General features: G+C 54.1%; 1 protein-coding gene across 1 annotated transcript in view; it reads left to right on the top strand.

Annotated features, from left to right (window-relative positions):
- Positions 1 to 15,335: 15,335 nt before the first annotated feature.
- Positions 15,336 to 26,208, top strand: part of SCUBE3 (signal peptide, CUB domain and EGF like domain containing 3) — a 36,551-nt gene continuing 25,678 nt past the window's right edge. Inside the window, exons 1-3 of the mRNA XM_037410473.1 lie at positions 15,336 to 15,438; positions 24,338 to 24,460; positions 25,470 to 25,595. Coding sequence (XP_037266370.1) covers positions 15,336 to 15,438; positions 24,338 to 24,460; positions 25,470 to 25,595 — 352 coding nt within the window. The remainder of the gene's footprint in view (positions 15,439 to 24,337; positions 24,461 to 25,469; positions 25,596 to 26,208) is intronic.

Genomic DNA, 26,208 nt, shown 5'->3' with positions numbered 1-26,208 from the left:
GTGCAAGGTCCCCTTCACTCTGTTTTCCAGGCGAAGAAAGAAGAGAGGAGGAGAAGGGTTTTCTGTTAAAATCAGGCAAACACAACTTCTCAGGGACCATTTGATGGGACCATTCCTCAGGGCTTTCATTGCAGTTCACATCTTCAGACATGTTCTTCTCTTCATCTTTACTCCTAACTGGCAGCAGTACACCTCACCTTTCTCTGGCTCATGGAAATCTCTCTCAACCTACATTTTCTAAAGTGGAACTCCTTCCTTTCAACCCTGTTCCTAAATGCAGCAGTTAACCTGTCTTAACTGTGGGGTAAAAGGAGCACAGCGTTTTTTCAAGGAAACTCTCCAAGCCCTCAGAGATCAACAGAATGTTTTTCTAGCTAGTGCTTGTTTTCACAATAAGAGAATGTCAGTCATTTAAACAGATCTTCAGCTAAAATGTAGGCACCTCAGGAAATCTCCACTGAAAAGTCTGCTTTGTTCATGTCAAAGTCACAGCTTAGCTGAAGCCTCTAAATCTTTCAGTATTAACACTCATCATATTTAAGAAGTTCTTAGTGAATCATGAATAAATAAATAAATGAATAAATAAAACAAGCTCCAATTTTTTTTATTTATTTCAGAAGCTATCTTATTTTCTTGTTTCTTCTGCAGTCAGATCCAAACCCACCTTCTTTCCACATTCTCATGTTTTCTGTAATGTGACAGAGAGAAGCCAAGCCTGAAAAAAAAATGTGTGTATATATATATACACATATATATATAAAAATAATCAATGCACACACCTGTCTGGGGAAAAGCTGGCCTCTTGCAGCTTGAGGTCCCTGTTGAGTGTAATTTCATGGACAATGGCCAGTTTGGAAATGTCATCGGTTATTTCCCGCAGCTTGTTCTGGAGAAAAGCAGAATCCAAGCCAGTAAGAGCAGAAACGCTAACCCCGGCCTGGCGAGGGAAGAGGACTTTAAAAACATTACTGAACTGGTAAGTGACAAGGTGAAAACGTGCAGATTTGTTTATAGGCGAGATGCCTCGCTTTCTGCAAGCGCAAGGGGTCCCAGGGCCGGCCCCAGGCCCCTGGGCCGGTCCCACGCGGGCCCGGGGCTCCCGCGGAGCGCGGCTGACACCTAGTGACGGCCGGGAGCGGCGGCCAGGCCGCTGCACGGCTGGAAAGCGCCGCTGCTTCATTCCCTGTGGATTTCATAGTCACACGTTCATATGGAAGCACACCTGAATAGCGGCGGCAGGGCTGAGGGAACGCCCCGAGGCCTACAGGTACCACGGCCCCGTTGCTTCCCCCGCCCCGAGCCCCCGCTTCCCCGTACCGGAGGACGGCCCGGGGGCCGGCAGCTCCTCGCCGCGGGGCCCGCCGTCCTCCCACGGGGGCTGCCCGGCGCCGGGCTGGGGCTCGGCCATGGCGGGGCCCGGGGCGGCAGCTCTCCCCTCGGCAGCCATCGTTACCCCCGCAGCGCGGGCCGACCCCAGCCCGCCGCACCTTCAAACGGGACCGAACCACGGCGCGGCGGGCGGGGGGCGCCGGGACCGCTGCCGTTCCCTCCGGGGGTGTCCCGCGCCCACCCGCAGGGTGGCCGCACCGCGGCAGCGCCGGAGACCGGGAGCCGCTCCGCGGGGTGCCGCGCAGAGCCACCGCCTGCCGGGTGCGGCGTCGCTGACGAGCCCGGCGGGTCGAGCACCCCTCCGCGCTGGCGCCGGTGGGCCGCCCCGCAGCGGGAACGGGCCGCAGCCGCGGGGTCCTGTGCCCCCCTTCTTCGCGAATGGAATGCGCCAGGCGCCGTGCCGAGGTGGCGCGGCGGGGCTCTCCCATTGGAGGCGAGGGGGGACGGCCGGGAGAGGCCTCGCTGTGAGGCGTCGAGGCCGGCCGCCTTTCCCTCTGAGGGAAGGGGCTTGCCGCCCCCCTGGGATCCGCGGCCTGGGGGTCGCAGGACGCCCGGCCTTCTCCGCCTGGCCACACCACCACGATGCGTTTCACAGGTGGGAGCAGCGAACGGTTTGGGAGGCCTGGGTTCACCAAGCGAGCCCCGAGCCAAGCAGGCGGCCATGGTGCCCGGCTGCCCTCGCTCCCCGGGGAAGGGCAGGAGCTCCCCTGCGCCCTGCTGTCCGGGGATCGGTGGGGGCAGAGCCGTTGCCTCCCTGAAGCCTGCGAGGGGCCGTGGTTTAGGACCTGTGAACTGCCGGGGTGTTAAACTCAGACATTTCAGAGGGAATGATGTGAAAAAGATGATTCTGCCGAGCCGGAGAGGCTCCAGAGAGCACTGCTGGGTTTGCAGCAGCTGCAGCGCACTTCTCACGCACTTTATTCACCTGATTTTACCCATTTTTCTTTCTGGTGGGCCCAAAAAAGCAGTGGCTGACTCCACTGTTACAACCTCCCCCTGACTTCACTGGGATCGGGGTTAAATCTTCTGTGGGGCAAAACATCCAGTCTGGGATGACTTATTATTTCCTAAGCATCCAACAGCACCCACCAGCAGACACCTGTGTGGTTGGGGGCAGGAGCTGGGAGCACCATGGGGCAGGGGATGGGGGTTCTTGGTGTCTCACCATGCCCTGGAGCCACAGGCACGGTGACCTGTGCTCAGCCTTGTGTGTGCAAGGGACGGGCACAAGAGCCAGCCCCTTGGGGAGCCGAGGCCTTGATCCGCCCCTCGTAAAACAGTCCTGGCACAGCTCCGTCTTCCAAAGTCTGCGAAACGCTTAAGATGTCTGGGTGTTGTGGCTGGCGAAATGCAGAGGATGAAAGGCACAGGGCTGGCATGCTGTGTGGGGACGGACAACCCCATTACCGCTCCTAATTAGTTACAGCTTCACAGCTGGGCTGCATGAACAGCACTGTGGCTCCCTCCCTCAGCCTGCTGCCTTTGCAGAGGAAAGTATCCCAGGTGGGTTTAAAGGTGGTTGGAGCTACCATCATTGCCGTGGCTTTGCAGCAAGCCACGAGTGCAATTAACGCAGCTCAGCTGATGAGTTGTAACCAGTTTAGCTGTCATAAATGATTGAATGCTGGGGGTTAGCCATAGCCTGAAACCACGTCTATCCTGCTGTACATCTGCAGCACAAGGCTGCGATGGAGTGGTCTCCTTAAACCGTCAGTGATTTCCTCAAGCCCCTGGGGAGCTGTAAAAATCATCCCATCAAAAAGCAATAATGGGAAAACTGCTTGGCTGGGGCAGCGCTGCAGCTACATCAGATGGCGACTGGCCCTTGTCTTGGGGGTAGACACCGCTGAGGAACGAGCTGGGAAAGCCGTCTGTCCCGAAGCGCAGATGGCTCTTTCCTCTGCCTTGAAGCACTGCAGGGCCCGTTCGGCGTGTGGGGTTTGCCAGGTCACCCAGCCCTGGGGGGAATTCACCTCCTCCTGCACAGAGGGGCTGCGCAGTCAAGTGGTAAGGGTCTTAGCACTGATTTCTCTGTACTCTGCAGGTGGACACAATTTTTGATTGGTTTGGGGTTTTAGTTTAACTTTTTCCAACAGAGAACATGTGTCTCCGTGCAGCAGGCTGACCCTGAGCAGAAGCAGGGCTGTCTGCTCAGTGTGCAAGTTGACAATTATTATCTGAAATTTTCCAAAAAAACCATGTGTGATGCCTCAGAGAGGTAACCAGAGCAGCTCTTGGCAGCTTCTGCAAGGAGAAGGCGACAGGGCTCTGTGCATGTGATGCAGAGGTCATGTTTGCACATGCAGGAGCATCCACGTAACAGGTTCATCCCAACAAGCTCCTGCACCCATGAGCAGGGGCACAAAGAGGCTTTGGAGTGTGGTTGCTCTGCTCAAAGCCACGGGAAGGGGCAGGCAGGTGGCTTGTGCACAGGAAAGGAATGATCATGAGAAATAACACCACTAAAGCTCATTATGGGACCAGCCTGGCCCAAATCCTGTCCAGGAATTCCCCCCCCCAGTGCCCCCCATTCAGCTTTGTGCAATGCCAGACCTGGCTTCTGCCCCTTTCTGATCCTCAGCTTCATGCGAGGAAGCTGAGGGTGGGGAAATAGCATTTATAGAGAATAAAACAGCACAGTTCTTGAGGTGACTTCAATTTGCTCTTGTCTGTCTCTGTTTCAGAGCAGGGCCCACCACTCCCAGCCTATAAATCCTGATCCCAGAGGAGGCAATTGTATGTATTTAAATATACATGCATTTGCCCTGCATTCATTTCCTTTCCCAAGTGGCTAGTGACATGAAGAATTGTAATAGCAGAATGTATTTTTAATGCATTTCCTGCAGATTTCTGCAAGGGAATCCAATTCCTGGGTGGCTTTAACTTGCCAGAAAGGCAGAAGACCTCAGGAACACTGGTAATAGGCAGGGTGGGTTTTTTTAATCTACTGTTTTAATGAGCTCTATCCATCTCTCTGATTAGATTAATCTCATTTATTTTAACCAAGCCATCTATCTGAAATCCCAACAGAGGAAATTGGGATTTTGAGTCTTTCAGGGTGAGTGCTTGAGTGTCAGGCAGCAAACTCCATAGGGACATTTCCAGTTTGCCCTTTTATTGCCTCAGAAATTTGTAACCCTGATGATCACATTGGAAAGGGACCAGCCGAGCTGTGAACCTGTCTGCATCACTGACAGCATCAACAATGTGCCGCGGAGAGCCCGTGTGTCTCTGCCCCGGTTCAAGCAACTCCCCTAAGAAAGCAAAACCAGCCCAGTGGGGAGGACTCAGCTTTCCAAAAAAGCTCCCATTTTCCTGGCAGGAGCAGAGAGAGCTCCGCAGCTGGAGCATCCTCAGCAGTGGAATGGCTGCGCTTTTGCAAACCCACCAGCACAGCCCCACCAGGCACAGTGAGGCAGCCATGGATGGGGAGGGCCCACTTGTTCAAACAGTAATGCCTTCGGCAGTGGCCACAGCTGATGGAAGGGGAAATGGATTTTTTGTTTAAAAGATGGCGTTGTTTTTTCAAGCCCGATGAATGTGAACGTCCCCATTTAAAAAAGAGTCGAACCGGCAGTGAAATTGGTCACTGTTTGCACACCCACGCGCCGACAGAGGCAGCTGAAAGCAAACTTCCTGGTGTATCCTGATCCAAATCACCTGGGAGCGGAGCTTAGAGAGCACAGTGCTTGCAAGCAGCCGCCCAGCCATGGCAGGCTCTCTTTGCAAAAAATAAACCCTGTCCCAACAGAAAAGGCAAAGCCCAGTTGGTGTTACAGCCCCCTTCTTCCAAAAAATGAGGGAATCCGGAGCCTACAGGCTACAGGCTTTGGCTGTGTTAGAAATTCACCTTCTGGGAGGGAAGCAATTAGGGCGGAGGGCAGAAAGTGCTAGCAGGTGTTTTGGGAGGGTATGGAGAGGAGAGCTGGAGACAGGAGTTTTCCTCTGCCCTATCAGCCAGGAAAGCTATTTTTACAGGAGCTCCTGGGGCACCAGACAAGGTTAGGATTGTTTCTGTGCTGGATGCTGGTGTAACTATGTGGGCAAGCGGCTGGATCCGGTGGAGCTTGCAGCTTCCCTGCAGGCAAACGAAGTGGTGTTGTCCGCCTTGTCCAGGTGAGGGGATGGCTGGGTGTTGGGGCTGCCGTAGCCCCTAATTTTGGTTCGTGGGTCCTTTGGTGAAGCAAGTGTCTGCTGCAGCAATGGCTGTGGCATGGATGTGCAAGGTGCTGCGTGCCTGTAACACACCACATGCCTCACCGACGACTACAGCATCTGTTAATTCCCTCCTCTTAAGCCAGAGCATGATCTTTTCCATGAGACATCCCATATGCATGAGCTGGCTGTCGCTGCCGCAGTCACGGTGTGTGTGTCTGAGCTGTGGGGAACTGGCCACTTTGAGCGAACCGTCACCTGTCCTGCCCAGCCGCCCGTGGCCAGCACCCCATTTCGGGGCATTTCAGACTCATCTCGTCATCCGTGTACTTAGGGGATGGGTTGGTGCTGGATAAACTGAGGCTTGGAGGGGTTTGGCTCATGGTCACGTAGGCAGCCTGGCCAGAGCCCAGGTGTTGTGGCTGGGAGACGTGCACAGAACTGGGGAGATGCTCCTTGTACCGTCTCACCCTGCTGGACACCCCCAGACCCAAAATCGGGTTCAGGTTCTGCATGCAAAGTGCTGGTTCACTGTCGGTGCCACTGGCTCTGGGTAATCCTTATATTTGCTGACTTTACTTAATTATTGCTCGGTGAAGAGCTCGGCTCTGGCGAAGCTGCGGTACGGGGAGGCCCAAACCACACACAGCGCTCAGGGAGGGATTTTGATCCAAAAAAAAAAAAAAAAAAGTTCAAAGGTGTTTTTGGCTTAATGCGGTTTATCTAAATTGCTTTATGTTCATTAATCTGGATTAACACAAATGCTCTTGGAATGGCTGGCTGGGGAAGCGTTTGCTCAGCTATTCTGATGAGGACAGACTTTTCCAAAAGTGAAAAGTTTGAGCTGGAAAAAAGAAAAGCCAGGTCCTGCCTGGTGTTGAGTACGTGTGAGCCCTGTGAACAGAGGAAGGGTGTTTTTATCCCTGCTGCCCAAGTCCAGGGGGTCCCTTCCAGGGTCACCCTCAGCACCCACATACCCTAATGACTGATGGCTTCCTCTGGCAGAGGATTAATCCCCCTGTTCTCACTGGGGTGATGTGAACCCCATTTTTGGCTGGCGTGCCAAAGTGGTTGGCACGATTAGTTAGTGAACTTCAAGGTAAATTGGAGGTCAAGCCCAGATTTGAAGGTGGTGGTGGGTGCGAGCGTGACCCAGGGAGCCATGTGATGTGGGCGACATCCTGGAGAAGCAGGTGATCTCCCCGTCCTCTCCTTTCCCCAGGGCTGGGATTAGGAGAGATTTTACAGCTGAGTGGCCGGCCTTGTGTTAAGATTCGGTTTGCAATGGCTCAGTCCCCCCCGGGCCCCTTGTCAAGATGGACTTTTTAGGTCTTTTATGGCCGTTTTGCTTGTCAGCAGGACAGTTCATTCCTGCCGGGGATCTGTCCCTGGGAGGGATCACCCCTTTGCGTCTGTAGGGACTTCCCACCTTGAGAACAGGCAGAGAAACACCCAGTGTAGAAAATGGGACTCATGGAAGAGGATCCCAAAGCCCAGCGCTTTGGAGAGGGCTGTCTTATCTTTGTGCATTCACCTGGCATCTGGGTGCACTTTCTTGCCCTGCAAAGGGCTTCTTGCGCTGCCTCAGGCAGGTCCTTGCACCCTGAAGCTCGGTTCCTCCCGTGCGATGGGGAGAGCAGCCCTTCCCACCAGCTGCCTGGGTCAGGGATGCTTGGGTGCCACAGGGAGGGGACCGGAGACCCATCGGGGACCGACAGATCAGCTCCACGCAGGACCCGGCTCCGGCTCTCAGCAGCCACAAGCGGCAGCAGGAAAGCAAAGCGCTCCTGCCGAGCTGGGATGGAAGTTGTAAGCGGGACCTGGGCGCTGCCCAAAAACCAGGGGACTCCCTCCTCCCCCTGCCCCAGCGCAAACAGCAGATTAACAATTTATTTGACGTGTTGCGGCTGGTTAGTTTCTTCGCCTGCTCCCCTGATCAGAGGGAATAAATGTTGCAGTGTGCAATAATGTTCATTTCAGGTGAGGGTAAATATAGAAAGGAAAACCTGCTGAGAGCAAGCCATTTATTTCTGCGTTTGGAAGCCTCTGCTCATAAACAGTCAGTCATACCCATTTGGAAAATCCCAGCGTGGTTTTCTTGGCCATCCTAGAAGAACATTTACTTTCCTGTAGGTTAAGAAGTTCGTTTTACATTAAAAAAAATAATAATGGCAACTCACTTCCAGCTGCCCTCGGGTGTTTCGGGCTTGTTGACACACTAAGGCCGCTCTGTTCTTGTGCGAAACTGGTCTGGTGCAGGATCACAGAGGAGATCCTGCAGGGCTTTCCCAGGTGGCAATGCTGGGGGAACCTTGTTCTTTGGGTTCCCCTTGTTCCTCTGCTTGTGCTGGGCTTGGGGTTTTGTCAGACCTTTTAGATATGTGCAGGGTTAAGACACCCAGCTTTTGGAGGTGCTGGTGGGCAAGGGCGCAGGGAGGTGCTTGGGGGAACTCAAGAGCCCTGTGGCTCGGCAGCCACGCTCAGGAGGCTGGGATGGAGGGACGAACCTGTCGTGCTGAGCTCACACTGGACCAGAAAACCTCCAGAGGTTTTCAGGGGAGTGTGCCAAAGCCAACAGGACAGTGCGCACTGCCGGAGCATCCATCAGACAAGCCAACAGCCAGGGTAAGCCTGTGCCCTGCCGCTGCTGCAGCATAGGGGGGACACCCCAAAACAGCATCGCAGGATGGGGCTGAGGAAGGTGGGGATCGCCTATCTCAGCCAGGCTCTGTGTCCCTCCTCTATCCTGAAAGCAGCACCGAGGAACCATGCAGGAGGGAGCGAAGCGGCCAGTTTGATTTGGATGGCTGCCCTGCGCTGGCGCTCCATGGCTGGCCCGGCCGAGCAGGAGCCAGCTCCCGGCTCTGAAGTTTTCTGCAGTCAATAAGGGTCTCTCCGTGTTTTCCGACAGGATTTGGATTTGGCTCGGGTTTGCATTGGTTTCCGAAGGCAAGAGGCAGTTAAGTCTCTTGGAAGAATGAATTAATTAGCAAATGCCTTTGGTCAGGTCAGTGCCCTCGAGTAGTGTGCTTCATTCTTTAAAGCAATGCCTCTGCACCCAGGTAAGCCGCTCTGAAAGGCTTGTATTACCCTTAGTATTTTAAGAGCTATACATACATCATCCCAGAGGAACCCTTTTTAAAAAAAAAAAGAGAGAAAAAAGCCTCCCCCAAAACGCGGTGTTGACTCTAACGGTGGCATTTGTGTAAGCAACAAAATATTGACGCAGTTGGCTGGGGTCTGGCTGGGGCTTCTGGAAATAAACTGCTGCCTTGTTAAATTGTAGATGGAAATGCAAGTGGGAAAATGACTGACATCTTACACAAGGCGGGCAAATAAAATCGCTGCTTTACTACAGCGTGAAAAAACTCAGGAATTAATAGGTCTCCTTCTGCTCGGGGGTGTTGAATTTATCCCCGAGTAAGATTCATAAACTATTTTAAGGAGAGAAGTGCTACTTTTAAACACGCGCGTCTGGGTCCTGGAGTTAAAGTGGTGTCACTGGTGCCGAGTTAACCCTTGCCTGCTCGTGGCATGCCAGCCCCAGGATCAACGGCAGGCAGAGCAGGCAGCCCTGTTCTTGGCAGATAGCGCTCTGGCTGAATATATAGACATATCAACACCTGATAAATGCTAGGAGTTTATTTTCATTAAGCATGATGTGTTCCAACAACTTATGTCAGAAATGCGTTTCAGGCCTCAGCCTGAACTCTGAGCTTGATTTTACCTGTGTGGGACATAAAATGCATTTAAAATAAAACACCTGCTCCAAAGCTATGCCTGGGGTGAACTGGAAGCAGACGCACAGAGCATTGCTGAGTCCCTCTGGGGTGTGACTCAGCGCACCCCGAAAGACTCCTTTTGACTTCAGTAGCTGTGAGACCTATTATCAGGGTATCTTCGATGGGAAATAAAAATTAACAGAGTTTTAAAGAGTGATTTATCGCTTTCCTTTCTACCCAAAGTCCCTTCCTTCTCCATCCACATCCCGACTATCTGCCACTTGACATACACATGCACATGGAAAAGCAGGACAAGATAAAAGCCATACGGAGCGTGCAGCCAGCCCGCCAGTGGCGCGGGGTCCGACTCACCAGCAGCAACGACACCGGTGTAATTATACGTGCTCTAGTACGATTTCCCAGTAATTATTCTGGAATAAAAGCCTGCCTATTTCTGTAAGAGCTTATGTCACTTGGAAAGCTCTTATAAATTCAGCTGGAAAAAGGGACCCTTATTCTGGGATAAGTGTGGTTAGTGGTTAGCTGGGAACGGGGCTATTCCTGGCGCTGCCATCGACTTTCCCGGTGACGCTGGGTAAGTCACCTCACCTCAGCGTGTGTCACCTTCTCCTGCTGCAAACTGGGAATTACAAACAAGGGCTTTCTCCGCACGCAGCGTTTTGGGAGGCTTTGTGACACTGGAAAAAAGGTGTCACAGGGTGACAGGCAGTCATTTAGTGGGACTCAGTGCTTTTTTACCCACCTTGGAGGCATCTTGATAAAATTGTAGGTTGGGGAAATGAGGGATGTAGCCAGGAGCTGGTGATGGGGACTGGCTGAGTCGCTGGAGCCTGGGATGTTGGCGTATGACTGGGAATACAGTGTTTTCCTCTCCATTTTTAAAAATAGTCTATTCTGTTCCAAGTTGTAGACCACACCCCTCGTTAGGGCATCGAAACGTCTCAACTGCTGTTTTCTTGAGCCAGCTCCTTCCAGCGTGCAGCGGTGGGGTACAGTACCAGCATCAATCACCCCAATGCAGGCTGCTCTGGATGCAGCGAAGAGGTCGGATCCTGCCCTGGACTGGCAGCATTGTGCCTCTGGTCCTCGTGGACCAGAGGGGAAGGGAAATCTCTTGATTTGCAGCATTGTGGCCTCTTCTTCCTCCAGTATCCCTGCCTGATGCAATAGCTGCTTCTGCAATCCCTAAGGTCCTTTATGGTCCATTACTTCTCAGCGGCTTCTGGTGCAGCCTCAGAAAACCCTTTTATCCCAAGCATCATGCGAAAATACATGCGGTCAGAGCTGAAGATGCGGCTCATTCATAGCATATGGCATTAAATTCATGCTGGAAACAGGGAAGTCTAGTTTCAAAGCTTTTTTCATTTGCATGGATAGCACAAGGTGGCTCACAAGCCAGAATTTGTCCACTTTGCCGAAGCGGGCACTGCCCATGGAGCGGATGGACCGATGTGCTGATGCCAAGAGGTGAAAGGAGAGTCTGCCCTGGTGCATTCCCACGACCTCCGTCCCTGCGTGAGCACTGGAGCGGGGCTCACTGCTGCTCTGAATTGGGCTCGAGCCAAGGAGGCAGAGGGGAAAAAGCTTTTTACAGCCCATTAGTGCTCCCCAGAGCTATTCAGCCCCTCTTGTAATAAAAGTGGTGGAAGCCACAGAAACATTACGGCTGGTCTGCAGAAGATGCCAGTCTGCAGAAAATGCCAGCTCGCCTCCTGGCTCCATGTCCCTTCCCAGTGGCTTCACTGGAGCTGCTGACCCTCCCGGCAGCCCCGGCTGCTGGAATTCCCTCCGGGAATGCAATAACAAGCTGGCAAGGGCTGGTCCCCCGGCCGCCCCGAGCTCCCTCGGCAAAATGTACATGGGAGGGTTCCAAGTGCAAATGTGTGTGTGCTAATGGGAAATGAATTGCCTCTTGCCCCGAAGCCTTGCAGCTTGAGGAAAACAACGCAGGGTCTAGGAATGACCTCATATCGCCTCCCAGGGAATGTTTTGCCAGATGAAGGGGGGAGAGGCAGCATCAAGACAGCACAATGTATGTATCTCTCTCCCTGTGTAAACATCTCTGTAGCTGCAGAAACCTCTTAAAACCCCGAATGAGAGGAGAACAGCTGCTTTGATCTGTGGATGTGGTTGTTATTTTCTAAGTGCGGATACGTTCTTTTTTTAATTTTGCTTCAAATTAAAAAAATGCCTGTTGTGATCTTTTGCTTTTATTTCTTGGCTAGGGACCGGAGCAGGGTGCAGTAAATTTTCATTACTCCCCATGTAACCGTTTCAGCATGGTTGACAATTCCTTGCCGGCTCTTCAGCGTCGCAGCACAATGGACCGAATCTTCTGGCCCTACATGAAGCCAAAGCAAATGGATTTTGCCCAGAAGTGCACGACGGGGAGTGGAGGCAGCGGGGAGGAGGGTCCTGCCACCTCCTTCCCTGCCTGAAATGCACGCGTGCACACACACACATGCGTGTGCACACGAGGCTCAGGCTGGCAGGGTTGTCCCAACGCCTTTGAAGGGCTCCGGAGAGGGCTCCCAGGGACGGATCCGTGCCAGCCCCGCGCCGTGGCAGCAGGAGCTGGTAAGGAGCCATTCGGGGCCGAAACACCGGGCTGTCTTGCAGGTGATTTAAGTGTGATTCATGGCCCTCCCTCCGGACTCCCTGTGTGATCTCAGGAATCTCCATCTGCCTGTCTTTCCCCATCTGCGTGCCGGGCAGGGGGACAGCTCTGCGCTCACAGGGGTACCGCAGCATGCACAACCCTGGGACCTCCATCAGCTCTTCTTTGCTCAACCAGGGGGCATGCTTTTGGAAGAAAGTAAGATTATATATTTTATTAGGGAGTTTCTGAACATCACCAGCTCGCCCCAACCCTGCTGCTTTGCTGTGGTGCTTCACAACCCCGTTGGAGGCGCGAGACATGGAGCTCAGCCCCTTCGCTCCCTGTGACATCGGCAATGCTGCTGTCAGAGGACCTGCCTTCAAACGTGAGATCCACCCCCCCAGTGTAAGGCACTGGTTTAACTGGGAGCACTTGGCTGGAGATCTGTCCCTCCTGAGGCAGTCCAGGCGTGTGCGAGACGTTTGCTCGTCCCCCTGTGCCATCACGTGGCTGCCCGGTGTTTTGGCGTTTTGATTACATACGATACTGTGTATTTAAGGCTGGTTTATGGGTGTTTATACTAATGCGTAAACCTGTAATTTAGAAGCTCGGTTATAAATCAACATTGCTGAAGATCTTGTCCCTTGTGCCTTGAGATCGGTCTCCAGATTTAGAAGACAGGTTAGAGGGGGGTGGGGTGGGGAAAGGAGGACTGTTTAGTTTTTGTCTGGTTATGGTGATAAAGGATCACAGGATGGGATGTGAGCATGTCCCGCTCATAGGTGCGGCAGCTGGACACAGGGATCCACCAGCGTAAGTGAGCAGAGAGTTTCCATTTTGACTCTTAGAGCAGCCGTAAGAGAGACTTGTGTTTACACAGCAGATCCCAGCCCCGAAAGAAATGCGGTGCCACGGCTGCCGAGCCGATGCTTGTGGGAGGATGGTGGCATCCCACGAGCAACATTCTCTGCTTGTGCCAGGACATGGCTGTAAGGACCAGAGCCCCTTCCTGCTCAGCACCGCACACAAAGAGGAGCGAGCAGCTTTCGTCCCCAGGAGCTCCTGGCACAGGCTGGGGCTGGCAGGAGAGCCAGGAGACATCACATTCCCTCTGGTGGGTCGTGGTCCTCTCCTGATACATCCTAATGATGACACCTCTGCATTCATGTTTTTATACAGAAGATTTGTTTATAACTTTAATAATAATTTTTGCACCTTTTCCCCTTTCCAGGCTACCCTAGAGCCTGGCTGTTCTGGGGATGGTTTTACATTACTGGTTTGATTCAATAGCATAGGGAGATGTGCTGTGAGGTATTGGGGCTGGTTGTGTCCATGCAAGTGCTCTTCCGCTGGATTTCATACCCAAGTGGGCTATGGCAGAGCCAGTTGTCCCTGTTGAGAAGCCCCTTTGAGCTGTGGTGGGCTGGAAGCTGCCTCACCCCGAGCTGCCAGCCCAAGCAGACAAGAGCTGTGCAGACTCTCCTGGCTCCGGGTTCCCCTGTGGCCACCATGTGAACGTGCATTTGAATGTTGGAGATTTGTGTTGGGTGTAACGGGCATGTCTGTGCATCTGTCCTTCGGCTGATGCCAGCCCTCCTGCTCCTCTGGAGAGGAGTGAGTTCCTGCATGGGTTTAGGACCCCGATGCTTTGCGTGGGGCACCCACTGGCAGCAAGCAGAGCTGTGTGGGTGCAGGATGGCTCTGCAGGATGGGGAGAAAGAGCCTTGCCCTTGGCCTCTGCCTTTGGAAAGACCCGGTGTGTGGGTGAGCTCCTGGTTCCCATGCGTGCTGCTCTCCTGGGCTGGCCGCGCTGCATCTGACCTGGCTAAAGCAGACCTGCTCTCGTGAACCTCCACCCTTGGGGACGGTCCCTGTCCCATGAAAGCACCCCAAGGGCTGTGGGTTTTTGTAGGAAAAGCCTAACTAGACCCAGGCACTGCTCTGCATCCTCCTGCCCGGCGTCTGTCCCTCCCCTCCTCTCTGCAGCAAGGCAACAGCGGGTGCCTTGGCTTGGCTGGATGTTTTCCATCACCTCCAGCCCCTTTTATTGTATCTCTAAGGGTTATTAGGACAAAAGGGGATACGAGGGGCTGCAGGGGCACCGTGGCAGGCTGGGAGGACCCCATGGGCAGGATGATCCCATGGACAGGATGATCCCGTGGGCAGGGGGTTCATGGGACCTCACGTCCCTGGACAGGTGGAACCACTGCCACACCGTCCTCCGGGCCCACTCGGGCTCCCAGCCTCATCCCCCGCTGCAGTTCCCTGGCTGGCAATGCCTCTCCTGGCTCAGGGAGCAGAAACACCCTGGAAAAGAGACAGTGCCAGTGGCTCCCAGCGCTGGGATGGTCACGGGGTGTGGCAGAGGGTCCCCCTGCACCCCCAGGCTGGAAGAGGCTCCTGCAAGCAAACAAAAAAACCCACCCTGAATATTTCAGAAAGGTCTTTTTCTTCCCCCCTCCACCCTTATTTCCAGTCCCCCCTCCCAATTCTCCCTTGCCAGCAGCATTGCTCCCCTCTGGTCCTGTTTTCCACCAGCCCAGCACCCCAACAGCCGCCAAGCCCAGCCAGGTCGTGCTATCTGCAAAGTCTTTTTTATTTTCATTTTTTTCCCCCTTTGATATCTATTTTTCCTTCCCCTTTTCTTTTCCACCCAGTGCCTTTTCCCATGCCATACGCCTCCCCCAGCTCCCCCCTCCCCTGGCCACCACCCCAAGCCCTCGGCCGGCCGAGGGGCTGCGAGGTGCGGGGTGGGTCTGGGGGTTGCGGGGGGCTTTGCATTGATGCATTGATCGCCCATGGTCTCCGCCTGACCTCCCTGCTCCCAGGGAAGCAGTCTCCATGGCTACTGGCCCTTCTCCTCCAGCGCAGACTGTAAATTCCTGCAGGCAAAGCCCAGCCTTGGGGGTGCGAGGGGGGGAGCCGGGAAGGAGTAACCAAAGCCAAATAGAAAGAAAGAAAGGCTGGGAGAAAGGCTGGGAGAAAAAGGGCGTTGCTTGGATGGGGCTCTCCTTTCCACTCCCCTTTCTCAGGTCCCCAGCACCAGGGCAAGGCGCCTGCTTCCCCCCTCCAGCGCTGCTGCTCCTGCTGCTGCTGCTCTCTTGCAAAACTGGAATTGGCTGGGATTATTTAAGGGAAGAGAAAAAAAAAAAAAAAAAAAAAAAAAAAAAAGGAGAAGGGATCAGAGCAGCCGCCAGAGAGAGGGCGGTAGAGTCCACTTTCCTCCAACTGCCCTGGGTCTCCTTCCCTCACTCTCTCCTCTTTAGCAACACCAAGAGCCCCAAACTGAACCCAGAGCAGCTTTTTCCATCAGTTCAGTTCCCTTCCCTCCCTCTGTCTCACACACGGCAAGAAGAGAGCCCCTTCCTCCTCTTGGTTTCCCTTCGCATGCTCAGCCTCTTGTTTCCTTTAAAGCACTAGAAATCCCCCCTTCTTGCCCCCACCCCTCCATGCAGACTGGGATTGCAATGGGAGCTTTGCAGATTGCTGGATTTTCCATCCTTTTCTTTCTCCTCCACTCTGGAAACACGCTGGCAAATAAAGCCAGTCAAGGTAAGAGAAAATCTTCCCAGCTTGAAGGTTTGCTGTTTGATGTGTGGGTTAGGCAGCCGGACCTCCTCTTTAGGTTTGGGATTTTATACGCAGGCTGGAGAAATTAGCAGCAATAACAACAAATAGTGGAGGGGGGTTTAAACGCTGCTTGCAGATATTCTTGCCTACTGCCTTTGATTGGGATTGGGTTTTTGTAAACTCTTGAATGAGTTGCATTTCTTGCACTTTTTTTTTTTTTTTATGGTTTGGACTCTTATCTGGAGACAGGGGGGTGCAGAGGCAGAAAATTGGGGTGGGCAAACCAGTCTGCACCCATCATAGGGAAAATGTTGCTGTTTGGAGGGGCCTGGGGGGGCTTTGCTGGTTTTGGGGTGGCGGTGTCTGTGAGATGGGGATAACACCCCCGGCGGTGCGGGAGAGGAGGGCTCCGTTGGGGCTGGGCTGCAGGGAAGGGACGGCGGAGCGGGTGTCTAATGCGGGGAGGTCGCATCTGCGTTTGTGTGTTTTACACAGGCGCGGGTTGAATCTCAAATGTTGTGCTATAGGGCTGGAAAACTTCGGGTAGGTGAACACAGCCAAGCCTGAAAAAGACGGGAGCTCTTTCCCTATCTCTAGAAAAGAGAGGTATGTCCCATCGTTATCAACTTCAGGCTTTTCTGTTTCACCACCCCCGTATCGAGCCAGAGTTTCCCCTTCACAAATGTACACATGTAGCTTTATGTATGGTCTATCTATACCTTAGGTTTTCTGTAGCACCTCTATATTTAGCTCAGATTTTTTTCTATACACACACGCAGGAGTGCGCGCGCACACACAAACACACACAGCCCTATGTGCATGATCCTGTTGGCTGTCTTAAAGGGGTTTTTTCTCCTTAATTCACCACTATCTATACAATCTGTTGGTTTTTCTCTCCCCCCCCCCCCTCCCCTTTCCATAGCGCTTAACAGTATGTAAGATTTATCAAAACCAGCTTTGGCTCTTGCTATTGTAGTAGCTGCATGTTTATGCGTACGGCGAGATTAAATAGAGTGTGAATGAAATATAGGAGCACAGGATACATTTAAAGATCTCTTGTCGGCGTATTTCAGCCACGCGCGTGGTTGCCCTGAGCCCTGTCACCGACAAAGTTAGAAGGAATTTCAAGGCTATTGTCTTATCTGCCTTAAAGTGTTTTTAAAACAATAGGCAACTTTTCAGGCGGGCAGTCTGGGCAAGCACGGGGAGATTTTCCAGGGCAAAGGTTTGGTAAGAAAGCAACGTAAGGCTTTATGATTTAGGCATAGAAAGGAATGCTTAGGTTTTTATCCCCCCTCAAATTATCTTGAGTGTATGCATTGCTTTCATTTCTTATCATAATATTTATTTATTAAGGCCTTTTGGTTTCCAGTTCCATTTAAGCCTGAGCCAGAATTGCATTAAAATAGCAAAGTAAAATTCCATCGTGCAGAGACTTGACAGATCCCTTCGGGGAAGGAGAGGGGTGGAGTGGGGGTGGAGAGAGGTGAGCTCAATCCTGCGCCGGGGTACATCACCCGCCATATGCCCAGGACGGTGCTGGCTCCTCCCGGCCCCTGGCAAAGGCACCGAGCAGACCCAGGGGGGAGTCTGGCCACTCTGCAGTCCGGGGGGTTGTGATAGGGAGTTAATCCTTGCAGCTGCTGCTGGGGGTTCTCTGGGTGGTGAGGGGGGGTGGCTGCTGAGGGGTGAAGGCTGGTGCCCGCAGGGATGCGAGGGCTCTGGGCAGGGTTGGACCCGCTCCTCTTTGGATGGGGCTGAACTCATGGACCCGGCATCACCGATGGCAGATAAAAACGGTGCTTTTGCTAGTAACCGACTATCACCCATTTTTCCGCGTGTATAAGCGTCACTGAGTTCTTCGAAGCCACCCTTGCACCTGGGGCATGCTTCTAGGCTATTTCTGAAAAGCATCAGGCATCGCCTCCACATCTGCGAGGTGATGCCCCAAGGATGGGGTGCACATCACCCCTCCGCCCTGACCGAAGCCTTTGCCCTTTCAGGGGACAGCCGCCCTTGCCAGGTGACTGTCACAGGCTGGGGACGGCTCCTGTGCTGTTGGATGGACTTGTTTTGCTGTAATAACATAGCACCGTGGGTAGAGCTTGCCGACTCGTTTCTCGCGCTGAATTATCACAGAAAGTTTGGTCTGTAGGGAAGGAAGGATTTAGCAGAGCCACCCGCCGGGCCCAGAGAGTGTCTGTCAGAGGACCTGGCTCTCTGGGGGTTTATTGGGGGGCTTGGTTTAGGGCTAGGAAAGCTTTCAAGAGGAGAACTGACAATATAAGTCCAAATAAACCCAGAGAGACGCCCGACGTGTTCATCTGGGATGAGGTCTCCCTGTGGTCCCCATGCCAAGCTGCCCCAACGGACCCAAGCTGCTGCCGACCCCATGGCTCCCCTGGTTTTTGGACAGGTAATGCCACCCCCAGTGCCACCCCATCATCCATCTCACAGCCTGGTGGGCAGAAGAACCGGTGCCCTTGCCCATTGTCTGCTGGCACCGGTCCCTTACCATGCCCTGGGGAGGATGGAGCCCAAGGGCTGGCAGATTTGCACCCTTCTCTCCTACCAGGCACCACTCAGATCCAGCCTTGCCCCCCGTAACTGGGGACACGTCCCAGGATTCACCACTTCTTCCTGCAACCGAATTGTGCATCTCCTCGGATGCTGCCAGGAAAACGGGGCCGAGAGGGAGATGCAGCGTCACCCCGGGGGACCTCAGCACCCCACCTTGCAGCCCCTTGGCACTCCCACAGCCACAGTCACCCACCCAGCGCAGGGTCCTGAGTGGGACCACGGCCCCAGCGCAGTTCGATGGTCACCTGTGGGTAACACCAGCCGTTTTGGCTGGTGCTGTGCGGCTGCCCCAGGACGGAGCTGGGTTCGGTGGATGCACCTGCAGAGCCTACGCTGCCAGGGATAATTTTTTTCTCTTTTAATATTTTTTTTTAAGGAGTCTAAAATTTTCCAATTGCAGCGTGGAGATGCTGTTTGATTCCCCTCCCATCTCTGCCGAACCTCCTCCCCCTTGGCCTCTGCTTTCCTCCCTCTCATGCATTCACAGTGTGCGACTGTTGTGCCTGTCCCCTCCACCCCTCTGAAATATGAAATGTAAAACTGTAAGCATTTCAACATACAGCAGTTCAAAGGAGATCTTTGACTGAGGGCGTCTAACATGCCTGTACCGAGATTAAAAAGGGGAGGGGGGGGTAGGAAGGAGGGAAGAAGACTTTTTTTGTAACTGCCAACAGGAGTATAAATATTCAGACACCTTGAGTCTTCCAGAGCGGAGATGTATTGCTGTCTCCAAACTGCTCAGGACTCAGGAGTTTTTGCTTTTTTTTTTCTTTTATATAGATTTTTCCTTTGCAGATGGTCACACTGGAGTAATCCATTTAGGAAAAAAATATGCATGAATAACCTTAACCTTCACTTTCAAAATTATAAGTCCCCCAAGAGGCTTTAGGAGAAGCCTGGGATGGCAAATAAAGTTTGCTCTGTCTCGCGGTGCTGGAGGAAGCCCGGCCGGCTGCGTTTTGGCGAGGCCGTCTTCCCCGCTGGAGATCTTGCGATTGTTGCTCCCAAAGCTGAAAACAAACACATTTTTTTAAGGCAAGGCTTGGTCAGCCTGAGAAGCCAAAGGAGCAACAACAGCAGTGACGATTCCCCAGGGAGATGAACATGCTGATAGTGTGGAGCATCAAACCCTCCTTGGAGAAATCACTGCTGAATTGAGCCGAAGCGACCAGGGCTGGCACAAGGAGGTGGGCTGGGGATGGAGGGAGCATTGCCAGCCTAGGGGATGCAGGATCTGCTGGTGGTGGATCCTGGGATCCATCAGAATAATCGTGGCTGGTGCAGGGGATGGGGACCTCAACCCGACTGCCCTTGTGGGAGTGGGAAATGATGAGGGGGGAGGAGGGGAGAAAGCCCCTTCTGGGGTGTTGCCAGCTTTGAGGAAGCAAAACCCAGGCAAGGGATGTAGAGTAAGGTCCAGATATGGGGGTATGGGGCCACCAGGCTGGGAACCCCCCAAAGGTCCTTGCTGCTACTTGTGCATCCTTGTCCTTCAGCAGTGCTCCGTTGTTCTGCAGGGCCAAGTGCTGTAGCTCTTATCTCCTGGATCCCACCTGCTTTTGGGAGAGCCGGGTGGATGTGTGGGACATTGTGGGGCTGGTACAGGGGTCCCCATCATGCAGTACGATGCAAACATTCCCTCTGACCCGACCCAAGCGTGTGTACCCCCGCAGGGACCGCTGGCATGGCATCCCTGGCACGGCATCCCCGGTACGGCATCCCTGGCATGGCAACAAGCCATCACCGAGCACCTGGGTTAGGATCTTGAGTTCAGATGACACAACTTTGGCCAATTTGCAAAAAGCCACTCCGCAGAGCATCTTCCTCCCCTCTCGCCAGCCCTCCCTGTGGGATGCCACTGCCCGCAGCCGTGCCCTGCACCCGTCTCGCCACACGAGTCACCCTCGCAAGCTCCCCGGGTGAACAAATGATTAATAAACTGCACCACAGTGTCTGAGGTGGTTATTAATACCCTGGTAAAAAGAGCTACTGAAGTTATAAAGCTTTAATTTGGCATTAAGGCCGAGTGGAAACTCCGCGTGTCTGCCAACAGCTACACACACATCCCTATACAGACAGGCTGTTAATATATATGCCTATATAAAAATAAAGAATAAAATTAATTTGAAAGAAAAAGCTGAAGCGCTTGCAGAAGAGAGAAAAAGGATGGTGGTTTTGTTTGTTTAGGGGGTTTCTGGCAGGTTTTCTCTGCCCTGTCTCGTCCCCCTCCCCAAATTTATTGGGATTTTCAGCCTATGGATAAAACCATCTTGTATTATTATTTTAAAAAAAAAAAAAAAATAAGGAAGTGAGGAAAGAGCCTCAATCCAGGCTCTAAAAATATACGAGCTGTTGCTTTATCCCCCCACTCACTTTCACGTTTCGCTGGCGGCGTGACACCGCAGAGCAGGGCACAAATATGGGACCTGGGTGCCCGCAGGCTCTGCCACCGCCTCCCGCACCGGCCTTGGTCACAGCCCTTCGCCTTGCCAGTGGGTGCACGCCAGTCCCGGGGGGTTGGTTGTCCCCCTGCTTTTGGCACGCTCGAAATGGCAGTGGCGTTGAAACCGTCTGCCTCCGCTGCCTTTGAAATGGAGAATAAAGCTGCAGCTGGAGCGGAACGGGGCCCAACAGCCAGCGCTGGAAAATCCCACCCACAACGGAATAAAAAACATTGCCCGAAGCGCGGGGCGAGCGCCACAGCCTCCTGCCCTTTGCCGCAAACCCCCCGGCGTGGTGTGGCGGCGATGCCGAGGATGCTCTTGCCCTCTGACGGGCCCTAATTAGCCCCAAAGCGCAGCAGGACGGGGAGGTGGGGCTGGGCAGGGAGCGGGAACCGCTGGACGTGGGCAAGACCTTGGGTCCCTGGCAGCACTTGGCGTCTTCAGCAAAATTAAAGTTCCTGCCTGGCACAAAATCCCCCAGTTCTGGGGATTTGGGGCATGATGCACCGAGTTGTGCCAGCCAGTTTGGCTCACTTCAGGCAACTTTGGGCAAAAAGGGGCATCTAATTATTTGTGCAAGAAGGGGAGCAAGGGGCTGTAGGGATGCAGGGATGCAGGCAGTCCTGCCTGGCAAACCCCTCAAAAAACCCCACCAGGATTCAGAACTTGGACTTCAAAAGGTCTCTGCGAGCAGGGCAACGGGCCGGGCAAACCCCAGCGAGGAGTGTACAAGAGCAGAAAGGGATGGGAACATCAATAAGGATTTTTTTAAAAAAAAACCTGCTCTTTGCTTGGCTTGAAAATGAAATCCCTCGCACCTTGGCGGCAGCTGGGAGCACCTGCAGCACGGCTGCAGGCATTTTTTGGGGTGGAGAAAATTCTCCTGCGGGAAAAGTGGGCTGTCCCAATGGCAAACCTTCCCTTTCGTGGGAAAATGCCGCTTGTCTTGACAAAAAAGCAAGAATTTAGTTTTTCAGAGGGCTGTTTTTCAATTCACTACATCATTGCTGAAGGATACCTCTTAGGAGCCAAAATTTCAGCATTCTGAAATTAGGATCTTTGCCAATCTTGGGATGGCTCCTGGAGTGCTGAAGAGGGTATTTATTCACTCTTCCCACACACACACACACACACACTTTCTTCCCCTTTTTTTCCTTTTTTTTTTATAATCCTGTAACCTTTCAGAATGTGTCCAGCTTTGGAAAAATTACAGAGTGGCAAATTTATAATGTTTTCTTTTGTACTTTTGCTGCTGTGTAATCTTTCCAAAGTTAGAGAAGTTTTGAAGTTACAGAATGGAAAGAAAAAAAAAAAGATAGAAAAAAATAATAATACATGTGTGAGTGGGAAAGGCATGGCATTGTGTTCTGCCGTGCAGACACTGTTCATTGTCTTGAGCTTGAGGGCACAGGAGAAAAAAGAAATAGAAAATAAAACCCCCCAAAAAGTGAGATTTCTGGCAAGAGGCTGGAAAAATTTCAATGATGTGAGGTCTGATGGATGCTTCATGTTTTGGGTGGTTTTAAGGGCAGGAGATGGGTGTCGAGGGATGGTCTGTACTGTCTGGGTGCTGGCTCTCACCTGGACGTCAGGGTGGGTGCCTGGGTGCTGGGACCCGGCAGCTCTCCCCTTGGCACTGCTGACTCGAAGCATCGAGATGTGATTTATAATGCAGGGGGGAGGCGCTGAGGGGGTCTCCAAACCATGTGGGGTCAGGACCAGCATTTGCAGATTCAGGCGATCTTGGACTCGGCATCAGCGTCGCTGCTGTCACATCGCTGCCTGCAAAGTGGCGAGTGCTCCGTGTCCCCCATGCGTGTCCTCCCACCGGTGCCGCATCCCACCCAAAACCCCAGCGAGGGGTGCTGGAGCCAGAGGCAAAGCTGCTGTAGGCTGTGATGCCGCACTCACCGGTGATGGAGCCACTTTTGCCGATGACGAAAGGCTTTTTAAGCCTGAAAACGTGGTTGGGAAGGAGTGAGCTCTGCACTCCTGTGGCTTTGGCAGGTTTTTTCCACCAGTGATTATTTGCACACACTTTTCAGTCTGTAGGACAGGGCCTTTGCAGGTGGGTCAGGGGTGCGGTGGGGCAGCCGTGCCCCGGGGTGGGGATGGGGTTTGCAGCCAAATGTGCGGTTTGGCTGGGGAGGAACCAACCCAGAGCCACGCTCAGCTCCCCGAAGGGACAACAGCCCCCACCGAGTCCCCACGGGAACACTGGCACAGGGTGGGCTGCGAGCTTCTCCCCGGGGATGCCATCTGGTGCTGGGGTGGTCGCACCGTGGTGGCAGCGTGGCTGGTGCCAGGGGTGCTGGAGGTGACAGTGCTGGCTAGGAGAGGGGTGCCAGTCCCCCGTGCAATCCCTCCGTCACCCCCACCGCAGTGGGTCAGCCTCCAGCTGGTGATTAATGGCCCAAGGGAGGCCGTGGTGGCCGCGGGCCATGGCTAATGTCAAATAACAAATATGAATGCGGGCTGTAAATATTTATACAATGTGCAGGCACGTGCCGCCTCCCTGGTGCAAAGTCAAAGCTCTCCTGCCCCTGGCCGGGTGACTCACATCTCCCAGCAAAAAACCACCGGGGTGGCCGGCAAAGGGCTCAGGCCAGCGCTCCTGTGGCCGTGGCCCCCCTCTTGGAGGGGCTGGTGGGGCTGCTGCCCGCCTGCGGCTTGCAGGGATGTTTCATGTCTTTGAGGAGTTCCTGGAGCTCTTCACTTCTTGGGCCTGCTGAAAAACAGCTTTTTAAAGGCAGCTGAGAGCTTTGCAGCCTGCGGCTCCTCTTTATGGGGTACAGGGATGCTGGAGGGACCCTCAGATCCTCCTTCCCTGGTGAGACCCTCCCCATCCCGAGGGGAGGCAGTGGAGATGGACCCCCCCAGGAGCAGCACTGATGCTCCCCATGTGTCTGGGGAGTTAGATGAGGGAGCCTGGGGTGCTGTGGGAGCCCTGCCCATACCTGAGGGGCTGCAGGTGATGCTCAGCCACCGCCTCCCCCACCCCGGGGAGCCCCAGCTGCCTTACACCACTGCCAGGCATTGACAGCCGGAGAGGGGGATGTGCCCGCTCTGGGGCACCCCGCCTCCCTTATTGCCTGCGTGGGGAAGGCAGAGGGCAGCCAGGTGAGCAGCCTCTTGCTCAAAAACCTCCAGCCCACGGCCTCCTGCCATGCCAAACCCTCAGGCATCACCACCTGAGGCCATCACCAGCGTGCAGTGCCCTGGATGTGATGCTCTGGGTACCACAGCGCTGCATCCTGCCTAAGTGGCTAAGGGGCAAAGGGGGATGGGGGGGACGTGGATTTTGGCTGTGTCCCCAAGGAAGCCTTGATGTTTTTCCCAGTTCTCCCTCCTGCTTCCCGCTCCCGGCTCCCAGGTTTATTTAGTGCGGTCCCTGCTAATTCATGCACATTCCTCTGCGCCTAAGAATAGAAAGCGATGACGATTATTTGGGTGACTGGTCGGCTCAGGAAGCGGCTAATTGGAGACAGAGACTTTCACCTCTGCCTGGGCTGGCTCCAGCCTGGACTACGGGCACCGGAGCCGTGTTTCCTATCATCAGACACATGAAGGGGTCAGGGAGTCTCAGGGTGGCTTGTACGAGAGTGGGGACACAGGTTGTGCTGTTCGGGAGTGTGTCCCACAGCGAGCCCATCACCCGTTGCGTCAGGGCTGGGTCCAGCGAAGCCACTAAGGAGCACAGCACCAGCGTGGCTCCTTCGAGCCTTTCTGGTTCGTGGGCCAGTTGAAGAGCCAGAGGGCTACTTGGTTTCATCACCTGGGGTGGTGGCTCCTGTGGGGAGATGGGGTAGAGCTCCCCCCAGCTCTCTATATCGCCCCCCCTGCCTCTCCCCTTGCAGATGTGGACGAGTGCGTGGAGGGCACCGACAACTGCCACATCGATGCCATCTGCCAGAACACCCCCAAGTCCTACAAGTGCATCTGCAAGTCCGGCTACACAGGCGATGGGAAGCACTGCAAAGGTAGGCACGCCGCCGCAGCCCCAGCCCCTCCGCCTGCCACAGCCCCAGTGGATCGCCAGTGATGTCCCCGGCCCTTGCAAAAAGGCTTCTTGTTTACCCCAGCCCATTGCTAAACCTTTTATTCCCCTTTTCTGCCCCAAAATCCTGGCTTCGTGACCCTGCATGGCGTGGGGATGGAGGAGAATGTGACTGTCCTTGCTGGTGGTGGTGGCAGCCGTCATGGTCCCTCCCCTGCTCTGCAAAGAACTGTATTTGCAGACAGGGGCTGCCCAGTCCCAGGGTGGGGCGGGTCACCTGGGGCTTGTTTTAAACAAAGTTGAACTTTTTTTCCTGCAGGATTTCCAACCCAGAGGCTGCAGAACTGGGTTAGCAGATAAAACATGAGAAGCTTAGAAATAAGATAGAGGATAGAAATGATATAGATATCGATGTAGATGTAGATGTAGATATAGGTGTAGAAGTAGGTGTAAATGTAGATATAAATGTAGATGTAAATGTAGATATAGATAGAGGTATATGCAGCTGAGTAGGGCATGGAAAGAAAACGGGCTTCTGGGAGGAACAGCAGCGAGAAAGCAGGAATGGGGCAGGGGAAAAATTCCCGGCTGTGCTAGGAGTGGGTCCGGGGTCGGGATGGGCTGAGTACAAATAACAGAGGGATTAAAGCGCGCTCCAGGCACAGCAAGGCTTCGCCATGGAGACCAGCTGCTCTGCCCACGACCCTTGGGGAATCCCGTGTGAGTCCCAGCATGCTGCCCTGTGCGAGGCTCTAAGACAGCGGGTTAGCTGGAAGTCCAGGGTCTAGACTGGGGAGGGTAGGCATGCTCTCGCAGGGTGTGGAGGGATGCTGTAGGTGATAACGGAGCTGGGGACCTGCTGAAATAAGCAGAGACCCCAGGGTACAATGTCAGCTGGGATGCAACCATGCTGGAGATGGGGAGCAGCACCAGTGCAGCGGGTTGGCTGTGCTCAGCAGCCCTGCAGCTCTCCTCCCCTCCTCTCTCCCTAGATGTCGACGAGTGCGAGCGAGAAGACAATGCAGGCTGCGTCCACGAGTGCGTGAACATCCCCGGCAACTATCGCTGTACCTGCTACGATGGCTTCCGCCTGGCACACGACGGCCACAACTGCCTGGGTGAGGGATGGGCTCCCGGCGGGATGCCAGCGTCTCACAGCCACTTGACAGCTCTGGCACCTTGGGAGCAGCCTGCTGGCTTTCTTTGCCAGGCACCTCCCGAGCTCTGACCCCGCCAGACTCTTTGCCAGGGGACCATGGTGGCACTGCAGAGCACCAAGCCAGCTGCAGACATGTCCCACGCCACAATGGCTTGCCGGGGGCAGGATTGTGACCCATTGCACAGCAGTGATGCCAAGGGAAGATGCTCCATGCTGGGAGAAAATCTTGCTCCGTGGGTCCATCCATAGACTGGGGGAGGCCAGGGTGAGGCGAGGCTGGGAGGGTTGGGTTTGGGGATGCTGGGCACGAGCCACAGCCTCCCCACAGCCGCATCCTGCTGCGGCCAGCAGCCGGGCAGCAGCTCTGCTCTGCTGCCGGAGGCAGGACCAGCCGGTGGGGCTCACCCAGGCCCTGCTGCTCGCTCAGCTCGTGCTTGAGGTCAGCCCTGCACCTGCCAAAATAGATGAGTTAATAGCAAATATGGTGGGGATGGGAACCAGCGAAGGGACTGGGTAAATAATCCCTGGGCCAAGACAAATCCAGCATGTGCCTACGGAGCAGCCATGCATCC

This window comes from Falco rusticolus, chromosome 17, assembly GCF_015220075.1.
Source record: "Falco rusticolus isolate bFalRus1 chromosome 17, bFalRus1.pri, whole genome shotgun sequence".
In the NCBI taxonomy this organism is placed as follows: domain Eukaryota; kingdom Metazoa; phylum Chordata; class Aves; order Falconiformes; family Falconidae; genus Falco; species Falco rusticolus.
Note: the sequence above shows the minus strand (reverse complement) of the source record. Positions and strands in the feature narration are given on the sequence as shown.